Source organism: Camelus bactrianus, chromosome 1 (genome assembly GCF_048773025.1).
Source record: "Camelus bactrianus isolate YW-2024 breed Bactrian camel chromosome 1, ASM4877302v1, whole genome shotgun sequence".
NCBI lineage: Eukaryota > Metazoa > Chordata > Mammalia > Artiodactyla > Camelidae > Camelus > Camelus bactrianus.
In genome coordinates this window covers 56,276,555-56,290,904 of record NC_133539.1, presented here as the reverse complement: position 1 = coordinate 56,290,904, position 14,350 = coordinate 56,276,555, and the positions used below count along the sequence as shown (strand labels likewise).

General features: G+C 32.9%; 1 protein-coding gene across 3 annotated transcripts in view; it reads left to right on the top strand.

Moving 5' to 3' along the window:
• GSK3B (glycogen synthase kinase 3 beta) overlaps positions 1-14,350 on the top strand; it is a 167,619-nt gene that overhangs the window by 97,392 nt on the left and 55,877 nt on the right. For all 3 annotated transcript variants that reach the window (XM_045507257.2, XM_010970860.3, XM_010970861.3), the window contains exons 5-7: positions 3,142-3,272; positions 6,488-6,594; positions 10,313-10,410. In XM_045507257.2, coding sequence (XP_045363213.1) covers positions 3,142-3,272; positions 6,488-6,594; positions 10,313-10,410 — 336 coding nt within the window. The remainder of the gene's footprint in view (positions 1-3,141; positions 3,273-6,487; positions 6,595-10,312; positions 10,411-14,350) is intronic.

The following is a 14,350-nucleotide window of genomic DNA, read 5'->3' as shown; positions in this document are numbered from 1 at the left end:
ATGATCAAATTCATTGTTTTATTGCATTTATAGATAATAGTGTGTCTGTAGCTGAAGTTTAAACTTTTGATAATTTTAAGTTTGGGCGGACTCTATTAAGATGTTATTTAATTTTTGGTGCCTGATATCAGTGTCATCCTGTTTATTTGTCAGAACTTAACAGCAGAGTAACTAGGATTTATCCAACATAATTGTGACTAAAGGTGTGGTAGATTATTAGAAGCACATTATTTGTTTAACTATTGACATTGAGAAAATTAACTGAGTTAAGTTTAAAAGTTCAGATATCTAAATATAATATTTTGCACTTTACCTTTAATACAAATAATTCTAGACAGTAAAGTGGCATTGACTCAGTGTTTTTATTTGTGTATTGAAGTTTTACGATTTTAAACTTTATAGTAATGAAATAGGTACCAAAGCAGGACTTTGGTAGCTAGATGATTTTGGCAAGGAGTCCAGTATTCCTATTGAATACAGTGCCGGGAATTTAAAAATCTAATTCCAGTATAATTTTATTTGGGCTTAACAAAACTTGGTTGAGGTTGTGGCTCAATCAGTGATAGTAGGAACTAAAAGACATAGTTTTTCTACTATAAATTTACTTCAGTAAAGTAAAATTTACTTTAGTAAATTTGAAGTTTACTTTTACTTTAGTACTTTATTCTGTTTTTTTGATTAGCAGATCTTGTTTAAGATAACCAGCACAATAGTATGTCCCTTTGAACTTCCTAAATCTAAAATAATCTTTGAGCTTCTTACTTTAGAATGATGATGGATTCTTTTCTACCTACACTGTGACTCTCATTATTGTCAGTATAGAGAACTGGCCCATTTATGAAGCAGGAGAAACCCTAGATGTATTCCTGAAGACCTAGTTTTGACACTCAATCTTGCTACTTAGTTAAGTGCTTTCTGGGCAAGTTACTGATCCAGTTTCTACTTGACTTCCCTGTTTGTAAAATTGTACTTATTTCCTGCATTGTTGGTCTGTAAGATGAACTTAATATATGAGAAACATTGTTGAAACTGTAAAGTAAAAGAAGATCTTAACACTGCCTTAAAAAATGGTAAGTTGGGAGCATTCACTAAGAGGTGCACGGTGGTTAGACAAGCTTTTGTTCCAGCTCTTTAATTCAAATAAATGCAAAGTGATTGCCGAATAATATGAAGCCTGATAAAATACTTCATTTGCCTCTAATAAGGAGAAAAAAGGATACACAAATAACTATAAAACAAAAAATACAGTTTCATGAAAAAGGTTATGAGGCTAGATATATCATATTTTTTTGAATTGGCAAAATTCCCTTGGAAAAGAGAGGGATATAGTAAATACCTCTGTTGAATCTGCCTTCCAAATTTATTTACCTCTTAGCAGATCTGTATTGATCCCTAACTAAGGAATCCCTATTTTCTAACCACTTTTTAACATAAAATGTGCCAAATGGTTTTCTTTTCCTGTATCTGTCTGCAGAAATTTTGCTGATTTCAGGATCTTTTTGTTAGTCACTGTAAACATTTGTTTTTATTATTGAAGATTTCAAATATAAGTAAAAGTAGAGAAAATAGAATAGTGAAACCCCATGTACCCATCACACAGCTTCAACAGTTATCATTTCATGTCCACTCTTATTTCATCTGTACCACCCTCTGCTCCCCCTTCCTTTATTTTAAAGCAAATCACAGTTACTGTTTTCATCTGCAAGTATTTTGGGGGGGGGTGTATAATAAATAAATAAATAAATAAATAAATAAATAAATAAATAAATAAATAAATAAATAAATAAATAAATAAATAAATGGGACTTTCTTTTTAAAAACATAATTACAATGCCATTGTCTTACCTATACAAATAAATAGTACTTTATAGTATCATTAAATATTCAGTCATGGTTTGTATTCCTGGTATGTCTTATACATATCTTTTTAAAGTTTCTTTGTTGGAGTTTGGATCCAAGTAAAGTCCATATGTTATAATTGACAGATGTTCCCCTAATGTTTCTAATGTTTTATAGCTTTGCTGTTTGACACTGGGTCATTTGATGTACAGTATTTCAGTCTGGATTTTGCTGATGGGATTACTATGGTGTTAATATGTTCCTCTGTCCTCAGTATTTCCTGTAAATCAGTGATTAGGTATATTTTTGTAGGAGTCAAGACCACTTCACACGTAGATGGTACCGTATGTCAGTGCTTTATCTGACTTTTAACTGTCTTTTTTTGTTGTTGTTGGTTTTTTACCAAGATACTGGTATCTTTGGTTTGAATCATTTCAAAAGTTCTTTCCATGATATATAACTTTGGAGTAGAGGTCAGGAGGTGAATAGACAGAAAAATTTATAAGTGAACCAGGACACTGACCTTGGAATAAATAGGTTTAAGCTATAATCACTTTCTTCACAAAGATCCTCTCTTTCCCAGTCAAGGGTCTAATTCTTTCTTCCATGCAGACCCAGTTTCTCAGTGTATCTTGTTTTGTGATAAAATTCAAATAAATATTCTTTTAAATTGATGTCAGTAGTCAGCTAGAATCTATTTTTAAATGGCATTTTAAAATCTACCTAATTATGAAGGATATTAACAGGAAGAGTGGTGATACTGTTAACAGAGTTACTGATGTCTTAATAGATCGTTGATTATAGATATTCTCGGTTCACATGTAAGTTTCCCCAGACCTCTATGTCAGTAACCTCTAACATCTCAGAAAAATATTACTCTAAAGATGAAACTGTAAATAGTTTTAAAGATTAATGATCTTAAAAAACAGAAGACTTGGCTTCTGGTCTAAATGTTGTTAACTTAATTAGCCACATGATTTGGGAATACCCTTTTGAGCTTTTTAATCTGTGTTTAGGAAAACACAGGCTTGTGGTGAGATGTTAGTAAAATAAAAAATTATAAAACACGTAAAATTTCCTTTTTTAAACTATTAAAGGATGGTACAAATATAACACTAATTAAACTTTAATTAGCCAATTAATGTAGAAATGATACGAAACTTCTTAAAGGAAGATTGAGTGCTAACAGTCCCCAGCATTTCACCTGTTCTGTTCTGAAAATCTGTTACTTTGTTTCCTGCTTAAGGATTCTGAATTGTTAGAAATGGAAAGTATTCAATTAATTTTTACTCTTTATTCCAGTTGTATATGTATCAACTGTTTCGAAGTTTAGCCTATATCCATTCCTTTGGAATCTGCCATCGGGATATTAAACCACAGAACCTCTTGTTGGATCCTGATACAGCTGTCTTAAAACTTTGTGACTTTGGAAGGTAAACTAGCTCTCTTTTCTTCTCCCTTTCTTCTCTCCTACCCCACCCCCCTGCCCTATATGCTCTTTAAAATATATTAATTTTACACTGTCAGTCTAAAAATATTGTTACCATTATTCAGGGAGTATAAACTAGTGCAGTTTCTTGTTAGGGTATTTTGGTAAGTTCAAAATTATAAATGTGTATAATCTTTCATCCAGCAGTTTAACTCCTAAGAATTACTCCCTTACAAATACACATTTACAAAATAGTATATATACTAGAATTTTTTCATAGCATTGTTTATAAATGTCAGTAGGAAAATGACCAGATAAATTACAGTACATAACACATAAAATGTAATACGTGCAGCCATTAAAAAGAATGGAGTAGCTCTTTATAAATTGAAAGGAATGATCTCTAAGAAATATTAAATTCAAAAAGCAAGGTCAGGACTCTGTATAGTATGTTCCTTTTTGTATCTTAAAAACACAGAGTATAGCCATATGTGCACAGATAAATGCATGGCTTATTTCTCAAATGATATATAATAAATTCATAGCATTGATTACTCCTAGGAAGGAAAACTGGAAGTGGTTGCTACATGTGAGTTGGGAAACTTACTTTTTCATTGATCATACTTTTTGTATTGTTTGAATTTTCATTATGTATATATATTACTTTTTAATAAAAACTAATTTAAAAAATACTGATTATTGTATATTACTGTGTATCTTCTTTAGAGTTAACCTCATTTTAGAGATGAGGTAAAAGGTATATAGCAGTGTTTTCTTAACTTTTTCTCTAATTTAGTGTCTTATTTCTTTCTTCCTTTTTTTTAAAGCAAATTCCAATGTACTTTTTGTCTTAAACTCATTCTGTGATGATATATAGTGTAATAAGACTTGATCCTTTTCATTTCCATAGTATTCAGCATCTTGTAGATCATCTCTGATCTAACCTTTCAACATAAAATCAAGCCTGTATCCCCATGTAACTTGGGCAGTTAATCTTCTACTTAGTCTCTAGTGTAACCACCTAGAGTAATCTCTCTCCTCTTAGTCCTTAATACACCTCCATGTAACCTGGATCCTCTCCAGTTTTTTCATCCTCACTAAATTCTTACTTTTCAACTCAGTTTCTTATCAATATTGACCCACACCTGCTAGTATCTGTATTCCTACTTTGTAATACTTCTATACCAATTCGCTGTTTAAATTTTAGATTTAATGTAGGATACATTCTCCACAGGCTGTCTCTTGGGAGAGAGTCTTAAAAAAACAAGCACGTTTGCTTTGTCATAAGTTAATTCTTAGTCTTACAGGAGTGTCCTCTTTTAGACTATCCCCTTCTTACAGTTTCCTAATTTGAGACACCTATCACAGGATCCAGTTCATTTTGCAGGCTGTAACTCTGTCCCTTCAACTAACTATAAGAAAGGGTGAAGGATATTAAATCAAAACTCTTATTTGATGCTTGAATGAAGTACTACTACATATTATCTGTAGGACAAACTGCCCAAAATAGATGAATTTTCTTGCTATGGGGATGTCTTCCCCACTGAGAGTGACTGACTGGTATGGATTGTAAAAATACTTATGAGACATCAAGTTTAGTGGAGTTTCTGTTCTCCAAAACACTTGCTGTGGGCCATTTTGTTGGGACATAGAAATCACTTTGTTCTAACATATTTGGAGTAGGGATTTCACTTGTAATAGTTCATTTTTAATAGCTCTGATAACAAAGCTGCCTTTTTTGCTTTTAACAGTTGGTCTGGGCAAGTAGAGCTTGGGCCGCACTTTAGATTCTTAGTGCCAGGTTGGTGGTGACTTGAACAAAACAGTATTGCCTTCTTGTTCATAATTCTTTACTTAATGAAAGAGAGCCAGGAAGTATGTGAAGTGCTAGTTGGTGATCACTGTACTGAACACTCTCAACCCTCAAGAGACAGGAAGTTGCAGGCAGCCTCACCTAAAGAGAAAGAAGGTAGTGCCATCAATCAGTGAAGTCTACAGGCTGTGGAGTTTCTGATATTACCTTCTTAATCTTCAATATATTTTCTATGTATTTGAAATCTGTCTTGCTAATTTAAAAAAATCTTTTATAAAGTAGAAAGTTTATATCAGTTATGCTGGAAATGTGTCTTATATTTCATGTAGCCTAAAAAACAGAATAATAGTAATTTATGAAATGGTTGCTATGTGTCAATACTTGAGAAGAATGTTAAAAAATAAACTACCCCCCACCGTCAAAACTTGTGATGCGAGAAGAACAGGTTATGATCAGAGTTACCATTGACCAGAAATAAATGGAAGAAAAGAAAGCCCAAAAGAAACCTTTGTGACTACTTTCACCTCTCTGTACTCTGATTTTCCTGTATGTTTACCTAAAACTTTTCTTACCTTTTTACCACTTTTTGTTTTTGTGTTTATTTCCTGTATTTATCTCTATTTCTTTGTGTCACAATGGTTAGCTCCTATAGCAGTTTATTTATTTCTATGTGTACTCAAGTTACCTCAAGAAACATTTCAAAAGAAACAAATTTTAACTTACTTTAATGTTTAAAATGCATGTCACAAAGTATTTGGAAAGAAAGTTGGATTAAGAGAACATGTGATTAAACTTACAACTGCAGAGTTAGACTTCGTGGGCTGTGAATCATCCCCACCTACAGGAAAGGGCCTATCTTTTTTACTGGATAATGAATGTTTAGACAGTTAATAAATTGACCAAGATGGTAGAAAAATAAAGTAGATTGGGTCACCTTGGGGTACTCTGTCAGAAGTTGAATTAGAGTGGACAATTTCTTACCCTTTAGCATATTGGATAAAAAAAATATTCATTCTCATATTCTATTACTATGCTTTTTGGTGAGGGGAGTACCTCTTATTTTTCTGCCCTTCCTTTGTATTTTAGAGGTGGAATTCAAGGAACAGGATTAGAAGAAATTCAGCATTTGTCCTTGTGTGATTTTTAAAAAATCTTTTTCCTTAGTGACCATTGACAAATGCATTCTCTAAGAATTACTGTTCTTTTTTTCAGGGTGGTATGTTAAAATTACAGATTTCCTTTGTCAGAGATACTTAAAATGGTTCATATTTTCTTTTTCTTGTATGTTGCATGATTGAAACTGTGGGAATCCTAGATAAACATTTGGTATTGTGAATGATAGCAGTTTAGGTTCTTTTCATGGTTTAGATTTAATTTTTAAAATTTCTGCTTTTTTTTTTTCTTAGTGCAAAGCAGCTGGTCCGAGGAGAACCCAATGTTTCGTATATCTGTTCTCGGTACTATAGGGCACCAGAGTTGATCTTTGGAGCCACTGATTATACCTCTAGTATAGGTGAGTACTGAATCTGAATATAATGACTTGTAATTTTGTTTTTAATTGAGGTATAGTCAGTTTACAAAGTTGTGTCAGTTTCTGGTGTACAGCATAATGCTTCAGTCATACATATATATTCATTTTCATATTACTTTTCATTATAGGCTACTACAAGATATTGAATATAGTTGCCTGTGCTATATATAGTACAAGCTTATTGTTCATCTGTTTTATATATAGTAGTCAGTATCTGCAAATCTCAAACTCCTATTTTATCCCTTCTCACCACCTTTCCCCCTGGTAACCTTGAGTTTGTTTTCTATGTCTGTGAGTTTGTTTCTTTTCTGTAAATAAGTTCATTTGTGCCCTTTTTCTTTTTTTTTCAGATTTCACGTATAAGTGATAGCATATGGTATTTTCTTTCTCTTTCTGGCTTACTTCTCTTATATAGGAGCACCTAAATGTATAAAACAAATACTAACAGACATAGAGGGAGAAATTGATGGGAACACAATAATAGTAGGAGGTTTTAACACCCCACTAACATCATTGGACAGATCTTTCAGACAGTAATTATTAATTGCATCTTACGTTTAGTAGTTTAGGATTACTAATCTATACTTAAGTATAAAGATAAATATGCCCTGAAATATGTTTCTTTGTAAAGATTGATATACAAAGATGTGTAGAATTTTTTTTTTAATTTCATGTTTTAGGATTAAAGTATATTTACTATTCTACTTTTAGGTTTCTTGGATTAAAAGAGAGGATAATAAGGCTATTCCTTTGCAGTTATATGATTTATTTAGGGTTATGGTTAATTTTTAACTTAAAATTTTAAATAAGTGATAGGATGACCATATTACTGACATTTGTACCATGCTATCTCAATTAGTTATTTAATTTTAGGTCAGCTGAAAAGGAATAATTCCAATTTTTTCATTAGTGGTTTAGATAAACCCACTGATTCTGTAGAAGTTGTTGCAAAAAAACCTCTAAGGATAGAAGGAATTAGAGACAGTTTGCTTCATTCTTCAGTGACCTCCTCTTCCACCCCTTTTTAGCCCACTAGGAGGAGTGAGCATACAGTGTATGGTCAGCTGGTCATAAATAGGAAGCTAAGAAAGGAGGAGCAAGAGCAACTTTAGGGTGGTGTGCAGGTGGAGGTCAAAATTATTTTATTGTTATATACTGTTTCTGAAGAGAATTCCTTAGTCCAAACCAAACAAAAGCATACAAATACCAAACAAACAAAAGATAAAATAAAAAACCCCACGGTAACAGAAAACAAAGAAAAAAACAGAACTTGGATAATTTCTGTCTTTTGTTACAAGTAGAAATTCTCTAATAGGAACGAAGACCTCTAAACAGAAACACATTACTACCATTTTTATTTTGCCAAAGGGCAAAATGCCAAAGAACATTTTGATTTGTGCCAAGAGGCCAGCAGTTTTACCCATCATTTCATTCCCAGCAGTGCAAATGTCAACATAGTGAAAAAGGCAGATAACATCTTAGTATTCTTAGGAAAGTAACGTTGTCCTCAGCACCTCTGAAAAGATCCAGGAGGCCCAAGGCTCTGCAGATCATACTTTGAGATCTGCTGCACTAGAAAACAAAGAGTATAATAATAATTGTGTGTGTTTAGTGCTCAGAGTTTCATCATGGCTAAGTTATATGGCATATGTTAAGGGACACGTGAGAAATAGTGAAAGGGAGATTTTGGTTGGAGTAGACCTGGATTTGAGTTCAGGTTTATTACTGCTTAGCTAGGCTGTAAAGTGGAGATTACTAACAGTTCTGCCTGCCTTTCTGAGTGGCTATGAGGATTAAATAAAATGTTAGTGAAAGTACTGTAGAAATGTAAAGTGTTGTTCTTTTTGTGGTTCTTTTGTGATATTTGTTAACTTGATTCTTCCCCAATAGTAAATTTCAGCTCTTTATCTTTGGAGGTGTCACTGGATTTTCCAGCTGCTTTATATTTAGTTCACATATATGCAGCTAATCATCTGCGTACCTGGGCTGAGTTGTGCCAGGGTCACCTAAAATAAATGCAGTTTCCTTCTTTTAAAAAAGATATATCGTCTGACGTATTAAGGCATGTTTATATAAACCTTTGACCCTCTTAAGAGTACATTACTTCTGTAAATGTCCATATGCCTAGCAGTTCTTCAAGAATCTTCTCACAAAAGGACAGGTATACTGTTTTTTCTATTAGGAATCAGTTTGCTGGACATTGTGAGGACTTACTTTCCAGTAGCCTCCTTTGCCCGAGTAAAACCAGATTCTGACTTTCTAGGCTTAGAACTCACTTTCGAACTACTGAAATCCTAGATTTGGCCTCCTTTTTTAGATTTATGACCCTTGCTCTTAAGACTCAAAGATTTATAAACGAAAATAAAGAAATTTAGAAATGTACTAATAAAATAATTCTAGAAATATTTTTAACAGTGGTGTTTGAAAGAGTAGCTAGACAAAATCAACTTAAGAGTTTCTTTAATGAATTTTGTGTCATTATTTTTCTGGATCAGTAAAAAGAAGTCCCTGGAGCAGGAATTTCCAATTTCATCTCACTACATCAGACTTCTAAAATTGTTTGCTGTCCTCATGCCATTCACCATTCTTCTCCTTCCTACTGGTAGAAGGAAAGCTCAGCAGTGATTTATGTTCATCTTCCTAAAGCACTTGATTGTTAGTTCATTTAAAACCCAGGAATCCAGAAACTGAAAATTAGCTTTTTCTTACAGGAAGTCTTAAGTAATGGGCTATGAACAGAGTACCCATATAATTTGTCTTCCCATTTGGTAGTAATTTTAAGAGAGAAGGGAGTGCTGTTCGTAATTATCCCCGGACAGTAGATCTAAACCAACACTGTCTTGGGTAAGCCAGGATGCATGCTTTCGGTTATTTTTTTAATTCATTACATTTATTTATAAATTACTAAAATTTGTTAAATAATTTTTAGTTTATTTATTTTTTATTTTTGTGGGAGAGGTCATTGGGTTTATTTATTTGTTTGTTTTTAGAGGAGGTACTGGGGATTGAATCCAGGAACCTCCTGCATGCTAAGCATGTACTCTACCACTTGAGCTATATATCCTCCCCCTTGTTAAATTGTTTTTAAAGATTTCTCTTAGGATTGAGGTTTCTGCTTCGACTTAAAAGTAAATTATTTTGTAATTTGTAAAATAAAATGTATTCTTTCTTTGCATTTTAAATGGTAATATATTTAAGCACATTTTTCTATCAGTCACATTACAACATAAAAGTCAACAGTTTAAAGTCTTAAGATGTTTTCTCAGAATTTGCATTGGCTTACAACCTTGTGTATAGGAGGTTGAACCCTTGCTGCTATTCTGTGTAAGCACCTGCTAATGTACAGAGATTGTGTCACTTTGACTTATTTTTAAGTATGATAAGTAAATAATCATGCCCTATGTTTTTGTACTATAAGCCCTGTCTTGGTTGTTGAAAACTTGAACATCTGATATTTGATAATTAAATAGACATTACCATTTATTGGAGCATTCTTGTTGTCCTGTTTCCTCTTGAGTAAGTTTAACACAATTTTAAAATGCATTAGGGATAGTTTGATGACGTTTTCCTCCCTGTTTTGGATTAAACAGTCTTTCCTTCTGATATTTACTCTGATCGAAGTAAAATTAGAAAATGTGTACAGTTTTTCACGCAACTTAAGCTGCAGAGTATTAATAAGCCTGTTTTCTTTTTTCTTCAGATGTATGGTCTGCAGGCTGCGTGTTAGCTGAGCTGTTGCTAGGACAACCGATATTTCCAGGGGACAGTGGTGTGGATCAATTGGTGGAAATAATCAAGGTGAGAAGAATTGGATCAAAATTTTTGAACTAGAAGTAATCTTGTGGCTAGTCTCTAAGAACCCGTATCTCGCGCACACACACACACAAAATTTAAGAAATGGAGAAAATGATCTAAGTCACATAGCAAGTTCAGCCATAGAAGAAGTATAAGAACCCAGCCTTTTGCTTTCTAATTGAGTTATTGTTCTGTTGTGTGATATTGGAAAAGTTGTTTTGGCTATCTGATGCACGAAAGGGATATAACTTTTATTTAAGATAGTTAAAGCTATAGATCACTAAAATATAAACTGAATAAAAACACAAACTATTTTTGCTTACTATGTACTCTCTGCTCGTAATACGGTGCTGAGCACATAGGAGATACTTATATTTATTCAATATTTAAGTATTTATAAAATGAAAGAATGAGTATGTATGATTAGACCCCTTGGTAGAAGCAGATTTTTGACTTTCAGGTTTAATATAATTTTGTTTACTAGGTCCATCAACACCTTTATTAACAACACCAGGTTCAAGGTATTATTGTCTTGGAATTAATGTTGTCCATTAAGAACAGCAGCACTAAGATTTTAAAGTTTTTAATATTTGAGACTTTAGATAAGTTCTTACCCCTTTAAAAAAAAATGTAGTGTGTATATTGTATATTTAGACTACTGGGTTGGTTCATTCTGAGGTTATAGTTTGTTCAAAGCAACAATACCTACTGTCTTTTGGGCTTTATTCTTGATTTTCCAAATGTTTCATAGACACAGAAAATTGAAAATCTCCTTAGAGGTTATATAGTCCAATTCTCCATCCAGTGAAAGAAACTTCTTAGTTACATTCTGACAATTTTTTTTTTTTATTGTTTTCTTGAATACTTCCAGCATCAGATGGCTACTTTGGAATGCAGCCTGTTCTGTATCTGGACAGTTTGAATTTAGTTTTTATTGTACTGAGCCATAGCTCCTCAGTTTTTACTGATTATACACAGGACTATGATTGTTATTTTAAAATCCTTGTACTTCATTTTATTAAAATGTTACTTTTGATAAGATGTTTTTGCTAGGTATCATGCAAGTGTGGTTGAAAACATTAGTGTGTAATCAAGAATCTTTCTTACAGTCCATATAATCTATGATTTGCACCTGCGACCACTGGTATTTGCCATCCTTTTTTGGTAACCATCTTTTAGTCTCAAATTGAAGTTTTAACCTTAGTTTGACAGATCCACTTCTTTCCTGATTCCTACACTACACTTAGATGTAAGTTCAGATAGTTTGATTTCTTTGTTTCCTAAAAGCCTGTATATTCCTTATTGTTATTCAAATTAATGTTGTTATACAGGAGTTGGCAAACTTTCTGTTAAGAGCTAGATAAAATATTTTAGGTTTTTGTAGGCTAAAATGCAAATCAAGGATATTAAAGATACGTAACAAAAGAGAAAACAAATTCCCACAAATTTTTCATTGATGAAATTAAAATTAAGATAATAATACAAGTCTGTTAGAGGAATTGAGTTCTTTTGGGGGCGTCTATAACATTTCTCGTAATAGGGGTTCAAAATCAGTATTTCATATCATTAAATTGATTGCAAATGGTTATCTTTAAAATCAATTCTTAGTTCATGGGCCCTACGAAAACAGTGATTGGGCTGTAGTTTGCTGATCCCTAGTTAGTACAACCATTCAGCTTTTTTTCTATCCCAGACTTTCACTTGATGCACTTGAGCTTTCCATACTATGGCTCTCTGGGCATATTGCCATTCTACATTTGTCATATATGTTTAGCTTATTAGAACTGTGTCATTTGTCTACTGATTATAGTGCATAATTTTGGGTGATATATAGTTTGTCATTAACTTTAATGAATTCATACAAGATAGAAATGAAATTGCTCATGAAACTAAGGTGGATGTCTGTGGTAAGTCCGTATCTCATGCTTGCCATTATATCTTAGAAATCTTTAAGTCCAGAACTTATTTCGCTGCTTTTCGTCAGTCCTTGTAGTTCAGTTTTCTGATAATATTATTTTGTGCTAATTTAATTTAATTTTAGTAGAAACTGTCAGTTTGGTATTGATAGCTTAAGACTTCATTATTATCTAGGGCTTGTTGCAAGTCAGTCCATGATCACTTGTCATAGTAGGCCAACTCTAAAACAAAACACTCTTTTTATTTATATGTTATCTTGTCATCTTGCCTTTATACATAGTCATCACCCTACTGAAGTTTCAAGGTCACTGTCTATAGATGTTTTAAAGATGATATGAGATAATGGAATTAACATCCCAGGGCAATTTGGAATATCAAGCTTCTCAGTCCCTTATATAGTGTTAAGCAATGTTACTGCCCAGGATAGAAGAAATATCAGTATTAGTTTACCACCCATTTGGTGACCCAAAGCTAGCTATATGTTACATTGAGGTTAATAGGCATTGTTTTTTGGGGTGAGGGTGTTAGTGTAGCTCTAAATCTTATTGCATGAAGGTTAATAAACATTGTAGGACTTTTGTGTGTGTTTAATATAGCTCTAAATCTTGTTGATCCTGTCTGTATATCTGTTCTTTAAATGTTTAATATATTTGATGTTTCATTGAAATAAAAACTCATAACTAATTCTCATTCTGATAACTGTTTGTTTTCCTGATCTAAGTTGTATGTCAGAAAAAGAGTTGTCTAGGTTAGCTTTCTAAGTTGTACCTTACTAAGACATTGCATATTTTGAACAAATGTTGTCACTCTTGCTAATTAGGACTTCAAGAAGTAGGTTTGAGTTTTCTTTGAAAGGTGGTCTCAGAGTTACCCAATTCAGGTGTCAGGTTTTTTTTTTTTGAGATACTAGTCATGATCTTTTAGTCTTTTTGGTAACTAGGGAATCTATGTTAATCTCTTCTTTTCTGCAGTCTTTCCGTTTTCTCTCTTGAAAACCTCAGGGGGATTCCTCTGGAGTATCTGGAGGTGGCTGACCTCCAGTAAATAGATACTCTTATCTGAATTTGAGTTTATGCAAAAAATGAACAATCATACAGCAGACTTTATATGTGGTAGACTTGCCTCATTATTTTATAACTTTCTAAGCAGGAACTTTTATTTATTTGCAATAATGAAGTTGTTATAAGGCAATTAAAATTACATAATTTCTCCTTTAAAACAACTTTACTAAACTATTAATTTTCTCTTCGCAGTAGTTACTTGATTTAAATATTTGTTTAGATAGCTCTAACACAAGGAAGAACTAGTAAAATCTTACCTCTAGCAGAAACTTTAGAAATTTGGAAGTAGAAAACAGATCTAAATAATCTTTTGATGATGTTATCATAGCTAAGTAAGTGGACTTCATTTCTTGTGATGCCTATCAAAAAAGATTGAGAAAGAAAAAGATTTAGCAGTGGAGGGTGGGACTAAGGAGTGAGAGAAAGAGGATTTTCACTTTTTAGTTTTTAACAATCATCTCTTTGCAATCCCAGAAACTATGAAAAAATAGATGCTTTCAGTTGTTTTGTGCTGGAATGTTTTGTTAGTAAACAAATAAAAACAGTTACATAGAGAGAGAGGGGGTATGTATAGCTGAGTAGTAGAGTGCATGCCTAGCATTCATGAGGTCTTGGGTTCCATGCCCAGTACCTCCATTAAAAAAAAAAACCCTAATTCTGCACCCCACCCAAATATTTAAAATAGAAGAAAAAAATGTACATAGAGTGAAGAGAGCTGCATTCTACTACAGATGTCTGTCTAAATAATTGTTTTCTTGATCTTCCAATTTGATGACTCTTTGGCTCCTCAGAAGTCTGCATTTTCAGGTATTGGTCAACTACTGCTAATCATAAAAGCTGCCACTCAGTGAGACTTTCCTCTCCACCAGGCACTGGGCTAAGCACTTGACATATATTACTACATTTAATCCTTATTTTAATCTTCAAAAGGTAATGATGATGATGATTACCACCAGTACCGTATC